Source organism: Bidens hawaiensis, unplaced genomic scaffold (assembly GCF_021521415.1).
Source record: "Bidens hawaiensis isolate Kalapana, Puna unplaced genomic scaffold, B.hawaiensis_p1.1 tig00008321_1, whole genome shotgun sequence".
Lineage (NCBI taxonomy): Eukaryota > Viridiplantae > Streptophyta > Magnoliopsida > Asterales > Asteraceae > Bidens > Bidens hawaiensis.
This window is the reverse complement of record NW_027491591.1, coordinates 491,267-518,368: the sequence shown is the minus strand read 5'-3', so window position 1 is coordinate 518,368 and position 27,102 is coordinate 491,267. Positions and strand designations below refer to the sequence as shown.

General features: G+C 38.7%; 1 protein-coding gene across 1 annotated transcript; it reads right to left on the bottom strand.

The window, feature by feature from the left end:
- Positions 1 to 224: 224 nt before the first annotated feature.
- LOC143637467 (LOB domain-containing protein 16-like) lies at positions 225 to 2,161 on the bottom strand. The gene is made up of 2 exons (XM_077104851.1): positions 1,571 to 2,161; positions 225 to 906 (listed from the first exon to the last, which is right to left on the bottom strand). The coding sequence occupies exons 1-2, from the start codon at positions 1,856 to 1,858 to the stop codon at positions 601 to 603; spliced, it is 594 nt and encodes a 197-aa protein (XP_076960966.1). The 5' UTR covers positions 1,859 to 2,161; the 3' UTR covers positions 225 to 600.
- Positions 2,162 to 27,102: the final 24,941 nt, after the last annotated feature.

The window sequence follows — 27,102 nt, the reverse complement described above, 5'->3', positions numbered from 1 at the left end:
AACCTGCACGTTGCGTAGGGGATGAAGCGGGAAATTGGTCGATATCAATGTGGTTCAGTTCAATTAATAGGCTACCCATATGGTGGTATATGCTATAGCAACCCAAAATGGAACTCAAAATATAAAGTCGAAATACAACCAAAACGATATGTACACGTGTTCAGTTCGTTGCGACGGGGACTCCTTTTTGCACATGAAAACGTAATCAGGAAAAGTTACGTTGCAATTTAAGAAGTCGTAATATATAACCGTGCAAAACGTTTCTAATTAGCTTTTAGGTTTCTTTTCCTGATCCCATCTGGTAGCTAAGCTACAAAGGAACTATACATGTTTTAAAGCATAAATTCAACTACTTCTTCTGATGAGTTCAAACTCATGACGACAAGATTTCAATCATATTCAAGAGTCCAAGTAAAGGCTGCATCAAGTTACAAATTTTAGGGTTTCTCACCTAGCAATTAATGTAAGAAACTTATAAAGATCCTTGCGTTAAAATAGTGTTCCTAATTCATATCTAGCTTAAGCTCTATACACAAATATATTTGTTCCGTAACGTTATAAATATATCTGATCACAAGATTAAACCATATCTAAACTATATCAATTCCTCATCATTCTCACAGCTAGTTCTTGAAGCTCACCCAAATCACTTTGAGACATTCTCTTCGTGAAGAACACATGATCATCACCATCCGATGTTCCTTCGTTGCTGTGATCGATCCACTCCATCAAGCCTTGTGGTGATATGTTGAAATTCTTATTGTTTGCAGCATTAGTCATGTAATTCTGATAATACATTGCTCCAGCCATATTTTCAGGCTGTTGATTTCCAAGATTTCTTAAATCCATGTACCCTTGTGCCACTTGAGCTCTGACTTGCATCAATTGTGCTTGTAAACATGCAACCTAAAGATTTACAAACATGAATTAAAGAAATTAGCCAAGATTTTTAATATAGATTGGCCACCCTTAAGTTCTTTTTGGCTCTGCAATTTAGTGCTTGCCAACCTGATTCTTGTAACTCTTTTTAGACGTACCATTTCCATTGCAGCCCACTGGATGCTGCCTATATATAGCCTACGTGGAGACGTTCCTAGAGTACTGTTAAGCCATAGGTTTTGTTTACTTCTTTAATTCTTTTTCGTTGTTTTAGTTTTACATGGAATTAATGGATTCTTGACTAGGATATATACTGTGTATTTTAACTTGTACACTACATTTAAATTTAATTTTAAATCATTTTGAATGTCAAGATCCGGCAAAATAACAAGAATACGTAATGTTTGGATCTTAAAAACATTACTTTGTATAATTCTATTACACAATTCTTATCATAATAAATTAATTTTTTTTATAAATTTGTAAATATAAAAATTTATATATTGATAAAGAGAAAACTGTTGATTCTAAATATTAGTGAAAATCTAATGCGACAGTTGACTTATAAGTATTCACCGACTACTATTAAGCTTTCGGATCGGAGATAGTCTTAGCTGAATAAATTATAAATGGATTGGAAAATTTTATATAACCTAATATAAAGACTTTTAACTATTGTGATTGTTTAGACCTGTTGTTGTAAGGCGAATATATGGGCAACACAACCATAAACAGGATCTTTGATCCTAGCTTGAGCTTCATAAGCAATGGTGACCACCGCCTCACAACGGTCGGCTACAGCCACATGGTGCAACAATTTTGAAACATTGCTTGCACCAAACACCTTGTGAATGGCAGCAAATCGATCGGAGCCTTGTTCCGAGCAGAAATAGGGTGCAAAGATGCAATCGGCAGTGCATTTTCTTCTAAGAAACTTGCATGCACCACAAGGTGAACCGGTTCCTGCGGTTGCTGCCATGGAAGAAGCTTGGACACTTGTGATTTGGGTGTAAAAGAAATTAAGATGGAGGGTGCACACGAGGGGACTTGAAAATGGTGAAAAAATAGGTATTTTAAAGGTAGGAAGGAAGACAAAGAAAGTTTCTATGTAGGGTTGTAAAGAGGCAAGGAGTAATGGCTTCTTCAATTTTAGAGGTTGCTTTTTATTGAGGCATACACTATTCCAACATGAGTATTTAATATGTTTACACTTTATACAACTTTTGGTTTTGGACTATTATTTTATTTTCTTTTTAGGCAATTATATCTCATTCTTATAAAAAAAAATTAGTTTCAAAGATCTTTTAATCTTTTTGGATAGGAATGACAATGGGTCGAATCTGAAATATGTTTATGCATTTCTAAACTCATATTTGATTAGTACAACACATCTCAAACTTGTTGGGTATTTATTGGGTAATTACCTGTCAATTATCGAGCAAACGCGTGAGTTTCTTGTATACCCATTAGTTTATTAAAATACTCAGCTACTCAATTACATCGGGTAAGTAACAATTAATCAATTACAAAAATTGATTACCATAAAATGTTGCCAATAACTAATCGATTGCAACAAATAATTGTTAAATACCAAGTTTGACGAATAAGTAATGCTGCAAAAAAGTCAAGCATATATAAACAATAATTTTAAGGTTTGCCATATGTCGGGTTACTCAGGTATATCATCATGTAAATGAGGCTATATTATAAGGTAATTAGACATATTACAAATTTCATACATGTCCAAACTCATGAAAAATTTTAAAATAATACCAAACCCGTCCCATAACCTAATTGGACGAGTATTTACACATCTCAAATGTTTCGTGTTTTCCCATCAGACTCAAGTTTCATTGTCATCCCTATTTTCGAAGCATCTTGAGAACGTTTTTAGTCATTTTTTTGGGATGTGTCAACAAGGGAGAGGAGATAGGAAGAAGAGGCATGAATATCCAAGGATGCCTTCAAAGAATTATATGAGAGGTGAATGGGCGTTTTTAGCTATAAGAGAGACAATTCAAGATGGTCTCCGTGTAAACATTTTTCAAGAATTTTGGATAGATGCTCATTAGTCTTACTATGATTGGTAAAATGATAATATTTATTTTTGTTATCTATAAAAAATATATAAATATTAAGAAAAGGGTTTCTTAGCTAAAATTTTTGAAGTTATATTATTTATGCAAATTGACAAGTACGTACTTACTAGTAATATCTAGAAGTCTTAACACATTAAAAGGAGAGTTCTTGTTAAAATGAATGATTCTCGGATCGTGTTAAAATGCCTCTCTAGATTGGAGTAATATCCAAATATATTTTTGTCCAGGTACAGCATTTTGAATTAAATACATTATTGTTTTTATTTACATGGTTTGGTCACTTTATGTAATTATAGTTTAATATTTTATACTGTTTTTTACGTTTGGCTTCTTGAATTTTCTTAATTTTGTTCTTTTCATTCGTTTCACTAACCCAGTTAATATTAACGTTACTTTATGGCTATAAACTTGGAATTCCAGTCACTCCCATTTACCAAGATCGAAGTCTTCACTAAGAAAAGACAAGTGTACGTTTAGCTATTTTATCCAGACCCAACCAAATCCCAAAAATCCATCATTTTTTCAAAGAATACCCAACTCAGTGAATCGTAGGCTTCACAAAATCTATTTTGAATACCAACAATTTTTATTTTTTTCCTTTTTATACCAATTAACCACTTTGTTCATTATCTACATACCATCAATGATTTCACCACCTTGCTTAATAAGTTTATTGTCCATTTGCTTTAAGAGGTTGTACCTCTCTCTCTCTTTCTCTATCTATTTGGGTAGAACAACAATCGTTTCTCCAGCAGTTCCGTCTTCGATAATATTGCACCCAGGCATCTACTCTGAGCATTCACGTGGTCAACATGTTGCTAAATCGACAGCTCGACATGTTTATCATCATTTGGCACCACTTCGACTTCAGTCTCTGTCCTTCGACCAATCTCCATTCCTTTAGTTATATGAAATTGAGTGTTCATAATTAACTAATTAAGAAACATTTTGTTTCAAAACATGTTAACCTTTAATCAATTAATTGAGCAGAACTTAAGTTTTTATGGAGCTTCTTTATTTCTATACTGATTCGGATAGTGAAATCGACTATCCGAAACCTTCGAATATCTGAAACTCTGGACATTCATCTTTGAACACCCCTATCTCTATAACTACACTATAAATCATTACATTTTTTCTATAACTACACTATAAATCATTACATTTTATAAATCATTACATTTATCATGATCTTTTCTCCCTCATCCACTTATAATAACTTTTAAATATATTTAAAAATAAATACAGTGTAAACAATGTTCCTTCAAATTTACTGATCTTTTTAAAATTGTCTCTCTCTTTCATTCACACCCACTTATAACTTTCAAAAGATTTTAAAATTTTCTCTCACATAATTGTAAATGAGCTATTGTGAATGCTTTAATTGAATTAAAAGAAATAGTATACTATTCAAAACATGAGAACCACAATGTTAAGGGATATGGGAACGACCAATCATTGCATAACATGTTTTTCCCATCATCATATAAGTTTGTTGAATTACAACTCAAAACTTTATTTATGCTTCCAAAGGACAATAACATCATTTTGTGTTGAAATGTTGAAGGACAAGCATCCGTGTCTTATGTTTTGTTGATAGCGTAACTTCTGCTCTAGTCTTGTTCACTTGCGAGCGGTTTTATTCAATAATGACAACTTGGGCTCAAAGGTATTGAAAATCGTTGAAAGAAAGAGATTTGTGGGAGAAGACCCAAAGTTAGAACTTCGCTTTTGGTAGAAAAACAAAACGAATTATTAACTAGCATGAAAAGAGCTATCAATATTGCATTATATTGTAACATTGGTTGCTACATAACTAAGTAAATACAAAGTTTACAATAGCAAGCAAAAAAATAAAAATAAAAAGAGGAGGGTGGAAGATGAGGAACACTCCTCAATAACCAACAACCACTACTTGAGCACCAACAACCGATTCCGACGGTGGTATTAAGGTTCCAACGACCTCAATAATTGGGGCTTTTACTATAAAAATATTTCCAAAAGTCCGATGTAAAGTTACAAAGATGTTTTTCCGGGCAAAAATGTTTTTCCGACAACTTGCAACTAACGTCGTTGGAATTCTATTAGTCGTGGACCGTTGGGAACAAATACATTAAAAGTTGAGACCATCAAGAGCAAATTTGTTATTTATGACCGACAACGACCAAAAGATAATAATTTAAATTAATAAAAACCAATATAAAAAAAATTGTGTTATTCTTTTGCAGAAGATCCAGATCCTCTTAATATTTTCTCCTGTTTATTTATAGAATTATGATATAATCTCATTTTTTTGTGTCTTTTTTAAATGCAATTCTCGAGGCTATAGGTAATTATTAATGTCCTTTAAGAGGCTCAACACATCATCATCATTCTTTTTAACCAAAAACTATTTGTAACGTCAAATTTATCAATTAAGCAATTGGGTCATTCTTAGGCTGAGGGGTGTGGGGGGCGCGAGAGGGGGCGTGAGTGGGGGCGACAGCAATAATATTGTGACGTGTGGCAGAGAGAGAAACTTGATAAGATGGGTGTTGGTAGTGGTGATAGCGCCCCAGGCCATGGTGTGGAGGGGCGCGAGAGGGTGCGCGAGCGGTTTATTTTTTTATTTTTTTATAAATGTATTAAAAAAACGTATTATTAAAAAAACAAGAAATTATTTAAAAAAACACACATTAATTAAAAAAACACATTAATATATAAAAAAAAATTAAAGTACTAAAGAAAAACATTATTCTTATTATTCGGCTTCGTCTTCTTCGATCAACCTATTCCGGATACGTTCCTTTTGTTTTTCCATCAGCATTTGGTCGACCGGATTTAGGTGGCTGAAGTCTCTTGCAAGGAAGTCCAAATCTCTCATTCTTTTTTTTTCCTTTTTGTCAATAGAGACCACCTCCATGGTTTTGTTGAATTTATTGAGGGATTCAACAAGATCGTTGATGTTTACGGCTTCCCCCTCAGCCGGTTTTTTCCCCCTGGCGTCCCTTCCCAATGGCCGCCTCCTCGGCGGTGAAGACGTTTCCTCCCCCGCAACGTTTAGGTCGAATCCAACCCGGCAATCCGACCCGGCGGAAGTGCTGTACGCTCCAGAAGAACTAGTTTTAGTCCGTTTCGGCCCTACTTCCGCATCAAGGTCCGGCGCCACCAGCTCAACCCACTTGGAACACCTTCTCAACCTCTCCCACACCTTTACACCGTCCCACGTCTTCACCGTCCCATACCTCCGCAGGCACTCCTGCTTCCACTCTTCGACAATGAAATTATAGACCGCCAAATCGTCACTGCCACTTGGTCTCATACGACCGGCGTTCCTGTTGAACAGATTAGTAAACAAGCCGACAAATTTTCTGATTTCGGTCCACCGACCCGAAATCATATCGGGGTTCCGCTCTGTACTCCCAACGAGCGAATAGAACGTCTCCCTAACCTTTGTCCAAAAGACCTTGCTCTTTTGGTAGTCGGCTGCAAAATGCATAAATAAATTTGTAAGTCATTTAACTTTTTTATTTAACTTTTTTTTAAAATCATTTTTAAAAACGTTAAAACAATTACCGCAACGCCGATCCTCAGAAATGGCTATCCAAGCCCGACACAGGGCTTCCTTCTCATCCGATGACCACGGAGTGATTTTCCGTTTCGCCCTTCCAGTCGAAGCCGAACCCGACCCGTCCGTTGCAACTTGTTTTTTCCGGTGGACGCGTCTTCTTTGTCCCGCAGCTTCACCTTCTGGTTCTGGTTCTTGTGTCTCCGGAACTACAAAGTTAGGAGACGGTTGTATGTTGGATGGTTGAAAGCCGGATGATTGTTGCGACCCCGAATAAAACATCGGTTGGTCCGGTGCCGACCATAAATCGTCGTAACTGTAATCTGAATCTAGGTTTGGGTACCAATTTCCAGCCATGTTTTTAAAAAAATGTTTGGAAGATGGGGTGATTTCGGGTTTTGGGTGTGGTATGTGATATTGGTATGTGATATTGGTTTGGGTTTGATATATGTTTAATACAGAGAAACAAAATCGGGTTTGATATAGGTTTGATATGTGTTTGATATGGGTTTGTTATTATATATAGGAAAAAAAAAACGTTTTTTTTTTTAATAAATCACCCCCCCAACGGCTCTATTCACGCTTTCCAAGAAAACTTCACGCCATTCTCAGCCGCTAGCACCCTGGCGCCTGCCTCGTTTTCCGCTCTCGCGCCCCTCTCGCGCCCCTCTCGCGCCTCGGTGGTGTGGTGCTCGCGCCCCGGGGCGCGAGCGTCTGGCCTCTTGCGCCCTTCCTAGCGCTCCACACCCCTCAGCCTTATAAATTGGTAGGATAATAAATTGATTTGAGTGTGAAAATGATGGTCAATGGTTTAACTCATGTTCTATAGCGTAGGATGAAGGATCCCTATATTTAATTGTTTAGAAAAAGTTTAAGCAGTGGGAGTGTTCGTGTTCAATAATTCAAAGTTTGGTGGGCCCACTCGGTTTACAAAGATGGTGATTGGTGATTAAACAACTAATTTCCCGCCGAACGCCGCACCTGGGAACTACTGCCTTTTGTCTTTTTTCACTTATAAACTATTTTAGACACGTGGACATAAGTCACCTTCGAATTTTCTATCTATCCAGCAAGAAAGTAGATAAACAAATAAGCATTTGTTTAATAAAGTTTTCATTAAGTTTTTTAAATATACACCTAGTATAAGAGATTTTCAACTTTTGAGAAGAAAGACATGGAAGGGGTAAGTGGCCGCCAGAGAAAAGGTATGTTTGAGAAGACTAGGCATCAATATGGACAGAATGTATGACATTTAAATTATATAGTAACATCATCGGTCATCTCATGTGAATAGTGTGCATAGTTTCTGTAGGGATAGGGTGCTAAACCCACCGTCAAGTTAATATAACACCCGATGAGAGAACAAATTATGCGCCAGACGGACGACTTGGCACCTTAACAATAGCCTAATAAAAGCGGGCAGACTGTGCGCTGACCGGGCTGCATGGCGCCAAGACCAAAGCCTAATATAATAAACATTGTTTGACACATCGGGAATGACAGCGCAAAGATTTGCACCAGCATGGGACAAAAAGGAAGAATTTACATTAGGAATATCACCCAACCAATGGGGACCGGACAACACATAAAGGACATCACAAAATAGTTCAACACGTCCGGAACAGAAGTCCATGATGTCCACCAACCTTCACAACCGCACGAGTGGAGAATATAATTGGTGGAAAGGCTGACAAGGTAGTTGGCCATATTCTCTCTCCTCCGGCTATAAATACCATTGCAGTTCCAGACGGTAGAGGATCCACGATCCAATATTACAACTCTCTATCAATACATTTTAACTGTACTACCGAGTACCAATTCTCACGCCGGAGGGTGGTTACGAGAGAATCCTCCACATTCCTCGTAACGAGCTCACGGTGTTCTATTTTACAGGATATACTCATCTGCGCCAAGAAGAATTATAACCCATCGTGGGGAATACTTAACCATTACCCTCGGATTAACTTGTTAGACCTTGAGGGGTGGATTCGTGTTTCTTCAGTTTCATTCAATGATAAAGGTTTGTCAGATAAAATTGATTCATTTTTTGCATGTATTGTACCTGGAGAACTAAAAAAATAAACAAAAAGTTCTAGAGTACTTTAGTTCATAGTAGGTGTTGCCAATAATTTTGTGGTTTGTGAATACTTGAGAGTAGAAATGAGTTGGCAGTACAAGATCATTTTGGATCATTGTTGCATTGTTGCATCAGTATCACCTCAACTTTTTCTTTACCTTTTAACCTCACCATTTAACCTATGTTATACTTCATTATTCATCATTTTATATACTTATATCAATATAAAAAGAAAAAGAAAATAAGTTTGTGGATTTCGTTCATGACCTGCATTGTCTGGCCCAAGGAGACCCCTTTACTAGCAACCACTGGAAGCCGGGTGTGGTGCTTCAATGAGACCATTCGTGCCATGTTAGCAATAGCATCACTAATGGCCACTAGTGGTGTATACTACACAACTTAATAGCTTATGTGTATATGTAGGTAGTTTTCAACCTCATTCTCTCCCTCCAATCATTCGCTCTTATATTTTTTCTCTCTTGATGAAGTTATCTCTCTCTCTCTCTCATCCATCAAAGATTTTTTGTTGTGGGGTTGCAAACGTGACGCCAAAAAAAGTGGCCATCTCTTAACGCCAACAAAACAACGCAACAATGTTAAGTGGGCGTCATCAAGGTGAATTGGTAGCCCGATAACAATCGCTAAATGGATAAATGGTGGCCCCCCAACTTGTTTCAACCAATCACATTAATTTTTTGTTTTTTAATACACTATATAGTTAAACGACAACGCGTTTGTTAAATTGTGAACTAGTTAATTACACTGCCTACGTGCTAGTAACATGACGCTATAACTAACTCAACCACAACCGGTCTAAAAGTTAAGAGTTTTATAAAATGTTAAAAACTAAATTATTGAACTCTAACTAACACTTTACATTTTTGAAATTAAAATATTCATTTTTTTATATCTTTTAAAAGGGTGAGCATGTCAACCCACTATTTAAAAGGTCAAGTATGGGACCCATTTTTTAAACGAGGCATATTCGAGTTAACCTGTTTAAGAAAAGATGTTGTATGTCATGTTCGGCTTGTGTCAAAGGTTTCCGCCCCTAAATAGTTTTTGGTACAAAACTATGTGATCTAAATATCTTTGCTGTTTGTTTTAATAAATAAGAAGTTTATATAACAATCTTGTTTTTCTTCATTTACTATACCTGACAAACACCTTATAAAATTATCAATTTATCATGTTACTTAAGTTTTAAAACACACCCCACATTCCACACACAAAAGGTTTGGCCCAAGGTTAGGTCCTCAACTAACCTCAAGCCTAAATATGTAGAAATTATCTTATACCAAGGTTGGGCCTTCTTTTCTTATACTCACTTGCCTTTGTTTCTCTATCCACTATCCAAGTATCCAGCCACGTATACGGCTAGAGCTAGGGGTGTTCATGGTTCGGTTCGAAACCGTAAGACCGTCCAAACCGGTCATCGGTTTGATTTCACGGTTGGTTTTTTCTCTTTGTTTTCAGTCGGTCGGTTTTAAAAATTTCAAACCGTATCAAACGGTTTGGTTTACGGTTTATACCAAAAACCAACCGTAAAAAACCGGACCGTATAATTTGATTATATATAATCTTTTAAATACGTTATATCTTATATATACACACACATATTATTAGACATAACTAAATTAAAATCTAATGATCTATAAACAAAATACATTAATATCTTTCTGCAATTTTTTTAAAAATTAAAACCTAAAAACAATTTTCAATCCTAGCACCTAATCTTGTTTTTTTACAAGTTCGGGCAGCATGCACTTGGATTAATTTGTGGATAACATTTTTACCCCTTTAACAGCTTGTTTGGACATCTTGTGTTTAACAACTTGTTAAGAACTCAAAATTTTTGAAAGCTTTACTAACATGTACCATATCTTATTCAGACATCTTACATAAAAGACTAACGGGCCTAAACCGTGAAACCAAACCGGAACCAAACCGTTAGTAACGGTTTGGTTTGGTTCGGTTTAAAAAGTCAACGGTTTGGTTTTGGTTTGTAAAAACCAAAAACCATTACTAACGGTTCGGTTTACGGTTTGATACAAAAACCGCGAAATCCGGACCGCGAACCCCCCTAGCTAGAGCTGCACAAATTGGGTTTTTTGGCTCAACTAAGATCGGGTTGGGTCTGACTAGGTTTTTCTAGGGAAAGGGATCTGTTTGTATCCGTCGGTTCGGGTTGGATTGGTTTCAACCTGTTATAAGATACAAGATTACAAACCGATTTCTACCTATGGTTCGATTCGGGTTCAAAATCGAGTTATGTTCCCTACCCCTTTTTATTTTGCGCAATAATACACATGCATACAGTAGAGTAAATAAATAAGGGGACTAGGCAAAATAAATTTCGATTTATAATTAACAACATTAAAATAATTAAAATGATATATGGAGTGTGGTTAAATGTCAAAGTAACATTCACTTTATTTTTTTTGTATTTTAAAATGCATCGACATAGTTATATGGTACGATTTCATCTTTGTTATGCCCATTAATCGCTTTAAATGCACAAATGACCATGAACCCCAATGTAGAATCTCGAATTGGCGTCTATCCATCAGCGATGGTGAATTGATTATCCCATGAAATACTGATTTGTAGCAATCTTGTCACGGTACCAATATATTTTTTTTAGCTTGTTATTGTGAACTCCAAATGAACAAGTGAGAGGGTTGACAACAATAATATTCAGAATGTGTGATAATCAACTAATCATCATTCTGTGTCGTATTTTTTTAAAACTATTTAGCCTTTACAGTATATAAGAAACCCATGGTACTAACATTTGTTTTATGTGGTTAAGGATTCAAGTTCTAAGGTGGAAAAAAAAATGTAAATTTGATGCTTCATAAAAGAACCTTTCCATGCTACTATCTAATCTTATTATTTTTATTCTTATTTTCTCTTAGTTTATCACTAGTTGATGATCACCTTCACTGTTTTTTAGTTGGTGCTATTAAAAATATATGTTTTACGATTCTTAATTCATGCACACGCCTTGAATGCATCACATCTATACTATATAAGTACATGTCGATATGCATACATAAAAACTCATTCATAGCTAACCACCACCAACATCAATTGTATATATCGGCGCGTCTCTATCCGATAATCAAATGAAAGTACTTCTAACCCACTCAATGTCTCTCACATAATACAAATATATATGTGCTAAATTTATTATATGCAAGATAATATAACCACTCAAAATAAGACAACCGAGCTCTATTGATTACTTGATTAGACAACATTATACAACTCGATTTTACAATCAAGCCAATCCCATAAAGTAAGAAAAATGTCTATATCAATTCATATAAAAACAACACACATTGACAAAAGCATGGTTAGTGCTTTAAGATAAAATCATTAAATTTAAACAAGAGACGTATCGTATAAACAGGAAATGAAAAAAAATCATAAAAAATAACGAATATAAATGGGTAAAAATACGGTAATGATAAGTTTCATTGCCATTGGCACCATTTTAGGATAAAGCTTTTTTTTTAGTGTTATACCATACGATGAGATCCGCATAATACCTTTATATGTATCCATATACGATTGTGTCAGCATCGAAAATCAAAAATAAAATAAAGTACCAAATTTATTGGTACGGTACGGGTATTCCGGTATGGCACCAACTTTCGTACCGTTTTACTCTTTTATTTTTTCCCGTTCAATTCTCCAATGATCTTGGTGTCGCTACAAATAACAATTTAGTTTAGTTGGTCTGGGTACTGGCACGCGACGGTACCAAGCTGGTTAAATTAGTACTGGTTTGTTTTTCGGCACGATGGCAACATCTAGTACAACTACTTTGGTTAAGGATTCGATGACAAAGAGGCAAGTAAAGAGATGTTTCAATGATGTAAACCCCAAACAGCAAGCTCGATGAAGTCTGCTTGTTTTATGATTTGCAAGTCGATTGGAACAATTTTATTAGATATTACATATGCATATTTCTCAATTAACCTCTACATATTCCATACAAATACAATATACTGAAGTATCCGTACTAATACCCGTACTTGATTATACCGAATACCGGAAACCTAAAATTTTGTTACCAATACCTATACCAAATAGACTATATTGGTTGAAGTATTAGTATGTGCACATGTTTGAGTACGGGTATTTGGGAAAATCTCATCCTTATTCTAGTACTGGTACATGATTAGAAATAAAATAATCAGATTTTTTTTAAAATATCATAACCAAGTTGCTTAGCAATTGCTTGAAACATAAAGCAAAATCAACCTCACCTAGCCATATGTCTAACCAAACGCGAGTATATCTGTCACACCCCCAATCTAGGCCTGGGAGTGTGAACCACAGTTGGTATCGTGTTCGTAAATAAATCAGAGTTGCGGGTTTAAGCGGAAGACTTTATAAAAACAAATGATCGATATTGTAAATATTTACAATACAAAATACGAGACGCAAGTCTCGTTTGGTTTTACTTGTTTATACGTTTTACAAACCACCACGTTTTAATACTTACATAAAAGTTATCCGAGCCATCGGATACTTGAGCTTCTTCGTCCTTTCAAGCTTTAATCCTGATTACCTGCAAAATGTTAAATAAAATACGTCAGCAACGTATGCTGGTGAATATGCTGACGCAAAAACATTTACTTTACTTAATTACCCCTCGAGACTACATAAGTCTCGGCCCATCTTGGCTTAGGAACAATCAAGTTAAACAATCATCATAAACTCGAGTCTCTGCACTAGGTCACCTGTCACACCCTCAAAATCCACTAACGGAGTTTTACCGTTAGAGGGTGTGAACTAACAGGATCGAAATCATTAGTTATAATCAAACCATAAATAAAGTTTTCAATCCACGAAAACTTTTAAGCGTAAACAAATGCGGAAGCGTAAAACCTTTAACCAAAAGTTGCGTCACGCAGGACGACTTAAAACCCAATAATAATAGTTTAAAACAAGTTTGCATAAACAGTAACGTTCAAAGTAATGCATGGTCCTATACCGCGCGCCCGCCTCGGCTACCTGAGAATGACATACTAAAAGTGTGAACACGGGGTTGGTGAGTTCACAAGTGTATATACAATAAAGCGTTTGCGTTTACGTTTGCGTTTAGCGTTTTTGCGTTTAGCGTTTTGCGTTTAGCGTTTTGCGTTACCAGATAGTGTTAAATCAATTATATATCAATAGGTAGCTAGCCTATAAAGCAAATATTACTAAGTGTTCGACACCGAAGCTGACTGTTTATCAAGTGCCTTGCTGTCACACCCTCAAAATCCACTAATGGAGTTTTACCGTCAGAGGGGGTGAACTAACAGGATCGGAATCATTAGTTATAATCAAACCATAAAAACGTTTAAATGAAAATAAGTGCGGAAGCGTAAAAACCAAAAGACAAAAGTTGCGTCACGCAGGACGACTTAAAATCCAATGACAACAGCTTAAAATCAGTTTGCATAAACAAAAGCGTTTTCAACAATGCATGATCCTATACCGCGCGCCCGCCTCGGCTACCTGAGAATAACATACTAAAAGTGTCAACACGAGGTTGGTGAATTCACAAGTTTATATAAAATAAAGCGTTTAGCGTTTTGCGTCCAGCGTTCAGCTTTTTGCGTTTAGCGTTTTGGGTTACCAGATAGTGTTAAATCAATTATATATCGATAGGTAGCTAGCCTATACAACAAGTATTACTAAGTGTTCGACACCGAAGCTGACTATTTATCAAGTGCCTTGCCACCAGGTCATCCAGACTATGGTAATGTGTTAGCCAAAATTACACCCACTCGACCTCCAGTCGAGTTTAGCATTGGGTGGGGTTTGTCAAACCCAGTAGTACTACTCAACAGTGACTCGCTATTATCCAAATATTAGCCGGTTCGATGTGTAGGACTTCAATTGTTTCGTTTGCCACTTAGCCTTTACAAGTGATATATAATTTACTAACAAAATCTTAAATGCGTTTTTCGGAGTATGTTATCTCCCCCAAGTGAAAAGCGTTTAAAACAGTTTAGGGGTAAGTGAAACTCACTGTTTGCGAAGAATTTCCCAAAAATAATTCACCAAGTGATGCGCGTCACAGAAAACTCTCTCTAGCGTTCTAAAACATCAAAGAGATTTTCTAAGTATCCAAGCTATTAACGAGTCTCTAGACCCGGCACGTAATACCTATGCAAATATTACGTTTCGTGTTTCGTTTGTAAATCGTGTGTGACTTTAACAAGTACATTTGTGATACGTTACATGTTGTGAATGACTATCTACGTGTCAAGTATTTATAGTGTACATATTTAGCAACTATCCCCCGCAGGGGCAATTTGGTCAAATTATAACAATTAACTAGCAACTAGCACTTTTCATGCATTTTCACAAAGTTCGGCAGTTAACTTTACCGAGACAGAATTCTACTTGAAAGATTTTACTATTACACCGATCATAGCATCTAAATTAATTCATCAAAAATCATCACAAAAGCATACATGGATTAGGTTTCCAGAACATATTTTATTATATTTTTATTCCACATAGGTTTTTCACAATGATCAAAACATTACAGCAACTCATAACAGTCAAATTCATGCGCAACAGAATGTTATTTAAAATTCCCGTTAAATGAAAAATCCAACAAATGCAAGACCACTTGGGTTAGGTTCCTAACTCAACAAGTCAACTTCCAGAAGTGGAACCAACCCATTTGGTTTTGTAGTTCATGAGATATAATATTTACAAAACAACCTAACAGCAGGTCTCACAACTCAGCTTTGCACAACGTTTTTGTAAAATCATAAAAGTTAACTTTTACACGTTCAAAAATTGCAAATTTATATTCTTTAGAAACTAGACTCAACCTAGTTTACTGTAGTATCAATAATCTCAACCAATTTTCACCTTTACCCCCCGTTACAGTCAATTGAACATCAACAATATAATCTGTCCAGAAACTGTTTGCATCCAAACTCAACATATTAACCATCTATAGACCACAATCCATTCATATGACATTCTAGACACCATAATCACTATCCATGCACATCAATTACACATTACATACATGATTAGGGTTTTGCTTGAACTCAAAATCAAGAAACAAACGATTAACATGCAATAACACCAATACTAGCTATCAATTCAACAATCAATACATCTTTCAATCAAAACAAGACACATGAACACAATCACATATAAAAATCGGACCTAGGGTTTATAATTAACCCATTAAAAATCGAAATTAAGCATAGAGGATGCATAGGATAGTTGTTTATACCTTCCTAGCACCTTAATCTTCAATCAAACTTGAACAATCTTGATTGTATGTGTGTGTGTGATGGCCGATCACAAGGGAGAAGGGGAAGAAGGGGCTGCTGTCGGGTTTGGGAATGGGTAGAGGGAGTTAGGGTTTAGGTTTATTATTATTTAATAACAATCATGTTACATCTAGGTCCCTCCACTTCAAATTATTAGTTTACTAGCCTAAAGTAATTAGTTTGCATCTTGAGTTAACTTCTTAAACAATGTTATCACATAACACATAAGCCTAACACATAATTATTGTTTTAATGTTTCTCGTTTATTCACCAATGATTAGCGTCAACTCGTTTGCGTTTCGGTGCAATTCCCGAAAGACTACACATGTAGTAATTGTCAAGCGTCATTTAAACCCTAGTTTAAATGTAATGAGGTGTGCGTTATAGATTCAATGATCTTTAAGTTTGAATTGACGGAGTTGAGTTAACGGAGTTAACCTAAAATTGACGGATGTCACATCATTCCCATGTTAAAGAATTTTCGTCCCGAAAATTTGAGTCAAGTCGTGATGAGTGTCTGAAAAAGTAAGAAAAAAATTTTCAGCTTGTCATATCATCCCCTAGTAGAAAGAAATTTCGTCCCGAAATTTAATTCATACCTCCGGTGATTTCTGATGGTTTGTCGGGTTTCGCGGTTTTCTGTGTTTGGTCAGTCCTTCAAAAAGGTGAGGATACCTTTTCATCATTTGATCCTCGCGTTCCCACGTGAACTCCGGTCCATGTCTCGAGTTCCAACGAACCTTAACAATTGGAATTTTACTGTGCTTGAGTGTTTTGGTTTCCCAGTCCAAAACTTCGACTGGTTCTTCAATGAAGCGTAATTGTTCATCAACTTGCAGTTCATCCAAAGGGACTACTTGGGTTTCATCAGATAGGCATTTCTTCAAATTGGATACGTGGAATACATTGTGTACGTCACTGAGTTCCGTTGGTAGGTCCAGTCGGTACGCCACCGGACCAATGCGCTCAGTTATTCGATAAGGGCCAACATATCGTGGGTTGAGTTTGTTCCGCTTCCCAAAGCGAACCACACCTTTCCAAGGTGAGACTTTGAGTAATACTTGGTCGTTCAGTTGAAATTCGAGAGGTTTTCGGCGCTTGTCGGCGTAACTCTTTTGGCGATCTCGTGCTGCCACCATGCGGTTTCGGATTTGAACAATCTTTTCTGAAGTTTCGAGTACCAGTTCTGGACCAGTGATTTGGCTGTCACCCACCTCTGCCCAGCAGAGAGGTGATCGACACTTCCGTCCGTACAGTGCTTCAAACGGCGCTGCTTTAATACTTGCGTGGTAGCTGTTATTATACGAAAACTCTACCAAAGGTAAGTGAGGTTCCCAACTTTTTCCGAAATCCAACACACATGCACGCAACATGTCCTCTAAGGTCTGAATAGTTCGTTCACTTTGCCCATCCGTCTGAGGATGGTATGCTGTGCTCATATCAAGACGGGTGCCTAGTGCGCTCTGTAGTGACTTCCAAAAGTGCGAAGTGAAACGGGAATCTCGATCAGAAATGATTGAGACAGGCACTCCGTGTCTAGACACCACTTCTTTCATGTAGACGCGAGTCATTCTTTCCATTTTGTCCGATTCCTTAATCGCTAAAAAGTGCGCAGACTTAGTCAACCGGTCAACGATCACCCAGATGGTATTGCATCCCGTCGGTGTTTTAGGTAATCCCGTGATGAAGTCCATTGAAATGTGTTCCCATTTCCACATTGGAAGTTCCGGTTGTTGTTGTAGGCCAGATGGTTTCTGGTATTCTATTTTGACTCTGGCACAAGTCAAGCATTTGCTTACGTAGGTGGCAATGTCGGCTTTCATGTTCGGCCACCAGTAAAGTGCCTTTAAGTCATGGTACATTTTATCCGAGCCGGGGTGGATAGAATATCGGGACTTGTGAGCTTCGTCCATCACTAGAGTTCTCAACTCTCCGTATCGTGGAACCCAAATCCGGTTCTCAAAATATCGGACCCCGTCCGATTTGGTTTCAAGTTGCTTGTTCATGCCCCGCATGAGTTCTGATGGAAGATTATCATCTTTCAAAGCTTCGAGTTGCGCCTCGCGAATCTGATCGGGTAAGTTGGCATGAATCATGAGTTGCAATGCTCGCACCCGCCTGGGTTTATCTGTTTCTTTTCTGCTGAGAGCGTCGGCCACTACATTGGCCTTGCCAGGGTGGTACTTGATGGCACAATCATAATCCTTAAGCAGCTCGACCCAACGACGATGTCGCATGTTCAGCTCCTTCTGATCGTAGATATGTTGGAGACTCTTGTGGTAGGTGTAAATGGTAAACTTGGTACCGTACAAGTAATGCCTCCATATCTTAAGGGCAAACACCACAGCTCCAAGTTCCAAGTCATGGGTCGTGTAGTTTTTCTCGTGAATCCGTAGTTGTCGAGAGGCATAGGCTATAACCTTCTCGAGTTGCATCAGCACACAACCGAGACCTTGTATCGATGCGTCACAATGTACCTCAAAATTCTCTGTTCCCTCGGGGAGGGCTAAAATAGGGGCGCTACAGAGTTTGGTTTTCAACAGTTGGAAAGCGGATTCTTGCGCGTCACCCCAATTGTACTTAGTACCCTTGTGAGTCAAAGCGGTGAGGGGTTGAGCAACCTTTGAAAATCCCTGATAAAACGCCGGTAGTAGCCGGCCAGTCCTAGGAATTGCCGCACCTCAGTCGGAGTCTTAGGTGCTTCCCAGTTTTTGATGGCCTCTACCTTGCTGGGATCGACATGGATACCATTCTCATTGATCACATGTCCTAAAAAGTGAACCTCGCGAAGCCAAAATTCGCATTTCGAGAGTTTAGCGTACAGTTGTTCCTTCTTCAACAATTCCAGAATTAATCTCAAGTGTTCTTCGTGGTCAGCCTCGTCCTTGGAGTAGACGAGAATATCATCAATGAAAACAATCACAAACTTGTCAAGGTACGCCTTGCATACTCGATTCATGAGATCCATAAATACGGCTGGTGCGTTGGTTAAGCCAAAAGGCATAACTGAAAACTCGTAGTGACCATATCGTGTTCTGAAAGCCGTCTTTGAGATATCTTCTTCGCGCACTCTTAATTGATGGTAACCAGACCGCAGATCGATCTTCGAATAGTAACTCGATCCTTGGAGCTGGTCAAACAGATAATCAATTCGGGGTAAAGGATAACGGTTCTTGACCGTCACCTTGTTCAACTCCCGGTAGTCGATGCACATGCGGAAAGTCCCGTCCTTCTTTCTGACAAATAAGACAGGGGCTCCCCATGGCGATGAGCTAGGTCGGATAAAACCCTTATCCAACAAATCTTGCAGCTGAGTGGACAGTTCCTGAAGCTCCGCCGGTGCGAGCCGATACGGGGCTTGTGCTATGGGTGCTGCACCGGGTGTCAACTCTATTTGGAATTCGACTTGTCGTATAGGAGGGAGTCCAGGCAAATCCTCCGGGAAAACTTCCGGAAAATCTCGCACAATCGGTATATCTTCAATTCGCTTCTCATACGCGGGTTTCTCAACAATCTGCGCCAAAATTGCCGGATGACCATTTCGTAGATACTTCTGCGCCTTCATGAGGGTGATGACGCTGGTAGTCATGCCGCTTCTCTCGCCCCGGATCGAAATGATCTCGCCGGAAGGTCCGGCCCATCGTGGCTGGAGGTTGTGACCAAGCGTGGTGGATGTGCCCACCGCGTTCCACATATGTAAGGATCCAGACAAACGTATACCATAGCCTGATGGCTGGCTTATACTCTTATTTATAATGTTTTTAGAGACACATAGCCTCATGTAAAGTTTTACACATAACACGTTTGTTTGTTTGAAATCAAGTTTGTAAAAGAAGGGCGTATTTACCTTCCAATGGGATCGGCTTCCAACACCGTCCGTTAGTTCTTCCTTTGCTATCTCGCACCTATAGTACGAGTATATCATTCATTAGTCGGATACACGATCCGGATTAAGACCTTTAGTCTTATCATCTCAATGAACCTTTAGTTCATTTTTATTTACGTTAAAACCTTTAGTTTTAATAGTAATTTATAAACATTTAGTTTATATTGAAAACCCGACGTTTCTTCTTCTTCAATAAACGTATTTCTCTTATTATTTAAGTATATTCATATTACTTAAATAATATATTTCTATAACAAAGAATAATCTTATCTTTATATATATTTATATATATATATTTTATCTTTATTTTCTTTCTTTTCTTTGTTATATATTCCTTTCGTTAATCGAGAATAATATTGACTTAGGGTATTAAACCCTTTCAATACTTTATTATTATTTTGGTCAGGCATTATGCCTACCTTGCTTGGCTTGGCAATTACCCTAGACACTTGGGCAGCACTTCGACGTCGATTGCTTATCAACTTCTACTTGATCAACACCTTCTTACACTTGGCACACTTTTTGAGACGTCAACACCTTTGGCACGTACTTCGAGAAAATCACCGGGTCGTCGGGCAGTACCTCCTTCTTGTTCGGGATGTCGGGTAGTGGCACGTATATCGAGGTAACGGGCACGGAAAACGAGGTTCGGGCACGTTTATCGAGACGGATCAAGGGCACGCTTTACGAGGTAGTGTGAGAGTCTAGAGAGAAAGTATGTGTGTGATTTTTGAGGTGAGAATGGCATGAACCTGTAACCCCTATTTATAGGGATGATCTTGGACCCCATCTCGGTACGCGATGGGTCTCTGGGCTGGTCCGACACGTACCGCGACGTAGGCCTGGCGAGTCAGACCCCTAGACCTGCCACGTGTCAACACGTGGTGACACGTGGCAGCAGACGCTGCCACCGTGTGCCACGTGGCACGCTTGTCAATCCGTGTCAGACACCCCATCACGGTACGCGATGGGTGTCTTTCTTGACCCTGTTGCGTAGCGCGATGGGTTCAGAAAACAGAATTTACATTTTAGTCCCTGGAGTTTGGAAATTGGCAGAATTGGTCCCTTGACTTTGGAAACTTGACATTTTTGGCCCGAAATTTACGTGATGTTACATCCTCCCCACCTTGAAATAAATCTCGTCATCGAGATTGCTTACGAGAATAAGTGGGGATATTTCCTTCTCATTTCGGACTCGAGTTCCCACGTATACTCGGGTCCTCTTTGGGAATCCCATCTCACTTTCACGATCTTCAAGGTTCGTATTTTAAGTTTCTTAGTTTTTGAATCTTCGATTTGGATAGGACGTTCTATGAATTTTAAATTTTCATTGATTTCTACATCTTTTAGGGGCATTGAAAGAGATTCATCGGCTAGACACTTTCTTAGATTCGAAACATGAAATACATCGTGTATTCCTTGCATTTCCTCGGGTAGTCGCAACCGGTATGCGATAGTACCAATTTGTTCGAGTATCTTGAAGGGTCCAACGAATCGAGGACTTAGTTTGCCTTTCTTGCCGAATCGGACTACGCCTTTCCATGGCGAGACTTTTAAAAGGACTTTGTCACTGACATTAAACTCTAACGGCTTACGACGGACATCGGCGTAACTCTTTTGGTGATCACGTGCCGTCTTAAGTCGTTCACGAATTTGAAGAACCTTGTCGGTAGTTTCTTGGACTATCTCGGGTCCAGATAATTGATTATCTCCGGTTTTAGAACAGCACACGGGCGTTCTACATTTTCGTCCATATAACGCCTCGAACGGTGCGGTTTGAATGCTCGTGTGATAACTATTGTTATATGAAAATTCCATTAGAGGTAGATGGTCATCCCAATTTCCTCCTAAGTCTATCACACATGAACGGAGCATATCTTCCAACGTTTGGATTGTCCTTTCGCTTTGCCCATCAGTTTGTGGATGATAGGCGGTGCTAAGGTTTAACTTTGTGCCGAGAGATTGTTGGAAGCTTTTCCAAAAGTGAGGCGTAAAACGACTGTCTCGATCGGAGATTATAGACAGCGGTACTCCATGCAACACAACGATGTTGTTTACATAGAGACGTGCTAATCTATCCATTGAATACGACTCGTTGATAGGTATAAAATGTGCGGACTTGGTTAAACGGTCCACAATCACCCATATCGCATTGTGTTGTCGAGTCGTCTTTGGGAGTTTGGTTATGAAGTCCATGGTTATTAACTCCCATTTCCACACGGGAAGTTCGGGTTGTTGAAGCAATCCTGAAGGCCTTTGGTGTTCGGCCTTGACTTTCAAACAAGTAAGACATTTCGCCACATGCGAAGCGACATCCTTCTTCATTCCGTTCCACCAATAATTTGCTTTAAGATTTTGATACATTTTGTCACTTCCGGTATGCATCATATACTTGGACTTATGGGCTTCGTTTAAGATCTTTTCGCGCAATCCTCCAACGATTTGTACCCAAATTCTATTATCAAGTCTTAGGATACCATCGTCACCCTTGACTAGTGAGTCAATGGTGCCGTTTCGTTTTTCGTCGGAGATTTGGTTTTCGTTAATCGCTTGAGTTTGCACGGATTTGATTTGGTCAATAAGATCGATTTGAAGTTCTAGCCTTAACGCTCAGACTCTTTTTGGCTTTTCGTGCTCTTTACGACTTAAGGCGTCGGCCACGACGCTGGCCTTACCTTCGTGATAGACAATTTCGCAGTCATAGTCGTTTAGAGTTTCCATCCAGCGTCGTTGGCGTATATTTAGCTCTTTTTGATCGAATATGTGTTTTAAACTTTTGTGATCAGTGTACACGACAAATCTTACTCCATAGAGATAGTGCCTCCATATCTTAAGTGCAAAGGTTATGGCGCCTAACTCTAGATCGTGACTTGTGTAATTCTTTTCGTGCACCTTAAGTTGTCGAGAGGCGTAAGCTATAACTTTCTTGCGTTGCATCAACACACATCCCAATACGGAATGTGACGCATCGCAAAAGACCACGAAGTCTTCAATACCTTCTGGCAAAGCCAGTATAGGAGCTTGGGTAAGTTTTTGTTTAAGTATGTCAAACGCCTCTTGTTGCTTTGTTCCCCATTCATATTTAATGTTTTTACGAGTCAAAGAAGTTAGAGGAACAACGATTCGAGAAAAGTTCTCAATGAACCTCCGATAGTAGCTGGCCAATCCCAAGAAACTTCGGATCCCGGTTGGCGACTTTGGAACTTCCCACTTTGAGATAGCTTCAATCTTAGCGGGATCTACTTGAATTCCATTAACGTTTATTATGTGACCAGGAAATTGCACTTCGTGTAACCAAAACTCGCATTTCGAGAACTTGGCGTACAACTTCTCGGTTCTAAGGATTTCAAGTAAGGTTCGAAGGTGATTCTCGTGATCATCCTTAGATTTAGTGTAAATAAGTATGTCGTCGATGAAACGATTACAAATTTATCTAAATAAGGCTTGCAGATACGGTTCATCATATACATAAACGCGGCTGGCGCATTAGTGAGTCCGAATGGCATAACGGTGAACTCATAATGGCCATACCTCGTTCGGAAGGCGGTTTTAGGAATGTCTTCAGTTTGAACCTTGAGTTGGTGATAGCCGGAACGAAGATCGATCTTGGAAAAATAGCTAGCACCTTGAAGCTGATCGAACAAGTCATCGATACGCGGAAGTGGATAACGATTCTTGATAGTTACTTTGTTGAGGGCTCGGTAATCAATGCACATTCGCATGGATCCATCCTTCTTTTTAACGAACAGTATTGGCGCTCTCCACGGTGATGAACTTGGTCGTATAAAGCCTTTCTCTAGGAGCTCATCGAGTTGTTTCTTCAGTTCCTTCATCTCGGTTGGCGCGAGGCGATAAGGAGCTTTAGCGATCGAAGCAGTACCGGAAATAAGGTCGATTCTAAACTATACTTCACGATCGGGAGGGATGCCGGGAAGTTCATCAGGAAATATATCGGCATAATCAGAAACAACAGGAACGTCTTTGATTTCTTTGGGTTTCGATTCTTCGGTGACGTAGGACATGAATGCTAAGCATCCTTGATTCAAACATTTGTTAGCCTTTATCATAGAGATTAGGCTAACTTGGCTAGCGTCCTTGTCCCTTTCAATTCGTATAGTACGTTTATCAGGGGCTTGGAGTTCAACAGTCTTGGTATTGCAAAGGATACGTGCATGGTTGTTGGATAACCAATCCATACCCAATACAACATCAAAACCAGCAAGAGTCATGGGTAACAATTGAATAGGCAAAACATAACCGGCTAACAAGATTTTTCTGTTTTCTAAAGCTTCGGAGATTTTAACAATGTCACCATTAGCGGTTTTTCGACGCTTAGAGTTTTATTAAGTTTGATTAAAGGTTCGTTTAATAGACTACAAAATTTATAATCTATAAAACTTAAATTGGCTCCTGAATCAAACAAGACTCTAGCATAGGCGTTGTTAACAAGAAACGTACCAGTTATAGTTTCCGGCATGTCAGCCGCTTTCTTTGTGTCAAGGGCAAAGACTCCTGCATTGCCCTTCTTGGGCTCATTCTTCTAACTGCTACCACCCGCACCACCAGTCGCGGGTTTATTTTTAGGACACTCAAAGCTAATATGTCTCATCTCTTTGCAGTTATAGCAGGTCATATTCTTTTTCCAACAATCGGTCGTGGCATGGTCGGGTCTATTACACGATTCACAGACTCGGGAAGCAAAGTTGCATCTACCTCGATGATACTTCTTGCAAATTTTACATTGAGGAATGCCGAAATTGGAATTAGACCTTCGTTGGTCAACCCCTTTACCCTTGAAGCGGGTATCTCCTCCTTTCCTTGAGTCGTGAGTCATCACGACCTTCTTATCTTCTTCTTTATTGCGGATCATTCCGCCCATCAAGTATCCTGCTAACTCCATCGCGGAGTCAGCAGTTTGTGGCAAGTGCGATCTCACCATGTCACGAATTTCACGTGGTAGTCCCCATAAGTAACGTGTGACTTTGCTGGATTCCGGGGTAACCAGCTGGGGCACTAAACGGCAATACTCGTGAAATTTCGTGTTGTACTCACGAAGGTTTGTTCCGACAACCTTGTGAGCTAAGAACTTGGTTTGGATCTGGTCTGTCTCGTGCATCGGACAGAACTTTGACATCAACAATTCTTTAAACTCATTCCACGTCAGACTATACTTCACCTGCCTTCCTCTACTCAAGATTAATGCGTTCCACCATTCGTGTGCTTCGCCTTTGAACATCAAAGCGGAGTATTTTATCTTTTCTTCTTCCGTACACTTGCTCGTGATCACAATCGTTTCCATCTCTTCAATCCACCTTACGGTATTGATGGCTCCCTTGTCACCATAAAACTCCTTCGGCCCATAATACTTAAAATCTTTGAATGAGCAACCACTTATTTTAAGTTTCTTAAATTCTTGTCTCATGCCTCCATCGGCATTTGATTCATGCATGCTTTCATCCATACGGGAGGGTCTATATCGGGGTTTGGAAACAGACTTTCGAGAAGGATTTTCAGAATGTGATTGTTTTGTTTTGGATCTATTTTCAGATGCTTCTTTAACAGCTTTATCAATCATTTGTTGTATTTGGTTCATATATTTTTCGGGAATCGGATCCTCTTGTGCTTTCTCGGGACCTTTCCCTTTCGCTTCTCGTTTCTCGGCTTTCTTTCGGGAAACCTCACGATTATCGCTTTGTCTAGACATTTTCTTTTAAATCTTTTTATCTTTTATATTCCTTGATCTGAAATTAACACATTCATTTTATTATACAAGTTTTATTTATTTCACATTCATATACATATCATAAATGATATGTATATCTTTTTACAACATACTTTATATATCGTTTAAAACGATATATAAGATCCTATCCTTATTACATAAGTTATACATATTATACAACTATTTCACACACAAACTTTGTCGCCTATTCCATCATCTTCTCAATCTCTCATAAACTTCTTCACAACTTTGGTGAGTTTGATGTATTTGCGAAGTAGTTTATTTCCCATCTTATTTTTCTTCTTTCCATCAACATGAATTTTCTTCCTCAACTCATCAGTCTCTTGTAGGGCTCGATCCAAATGCTCTTCCTGGGACTGCGGTATGTCAGTAGGATACCCATATCTTGGTGGTGGGTCGCGGTAACCCATTATCACAATGTCGTAGTGGTTTTTGGGATCTGGGTATGGTGATGCAGTCTCGTCGGAAGGATAATTGAAGAATGCATTAGCTGCTTCATTCTGTTCATGGATTTCATTGGCCTGTTCTTCAATGGATGGAATCTTGCCTTGATAAGGTGGGATACTTGATGATGCTTTACCCTTAAGTTCTTGAAGAAATTTCATGTACGGATCCACGGACCCATAACTTGGTGTTTGTTCTTCCTCCGGTGTGTTCATTTCATTCGGGTTGTCCGGGTACTCTTCCTCGGGGTCGGTTTCTTCCATAGGTTCTTCTTCGGTCATTTCTGGGTCAGTTTCCTCTTCTGGTTCTTCCTCCAGTTCTTCTTCCGTCATTGCCGGCATGTGAATCTTTTCGTATGGCATAATCACCCTCATCTTGGGCTTGTGGGATTGCCCTTGAGAATTGGCAGTATGCCACCTCCTTTGGTCGGAGTGACATTTCATCCATTCCGAAGATGGAGATTTAGGTTCCTCCTTGATTGGAAAGTTTGCGAGGAAATAATATGACGGGTGTGGATTTGGTGGCACATATATTGGATCTGAGTAATGGGGTGGAGTCTCCATGGGTTGATAAGTCGGAATTTCGGAAGGATAATATGTCGGTACCTCCGATGGTTGATACATAGGTAGACTTGTGGAATGATAACTCGAGTGTCTCGGCGGTTGGTACACTTCATGTGGTATATTATCCAAATGATAGATAGGACTTGGTTCCATGTTAGGATGTTGGCTAGGTCCTTCGTTGGAGTTGAAAAATGACTCAAAGTAATCCTTGCTCATGATGTCCTTGGGGAAATTATAATACTTTCTTGCTCTTCTTGCTTCATTATCATAATACTTCATTAATTCTTCATACGACATCTTTTTGGGTGGTTTATAATGTAGAGAGGGAAAGAAAGGGTTACCAACCAATCTTATCCCTATTCAAATAAACAAATAATTATTTCCTATGCTTGAATCGAAGCTTGGGTATTGTTTTATGATACCCAATTCGCTAAGATCGATGGCTCTGATACCAACCTGTCACACCCCCAATCTAGGCCTAGGAGTGTGACCCACAGTTGGTATCGTGTTCGTAAATAAATCAGAGTTGCGGGTTTAAGCGGAAGACTTTATAAAAA

Bases quoted from the DNA above. Each gene is read 5' to 3' on its own strand.
- LOC143637467 (XM_077104851.1), bottom strand. From the start codon at position 1,858: ATGGCAGCAACCGCAGGAACCGGTTCACCTTGTGGTGCATGCAAGTTT. The intron at 907-1,570 runs GTCTAAACAATC...GTAAATCTTTAG, and splicing joins TATTCGCCTTACAACAACAG to GTTGCATGTTTACAAGCACA.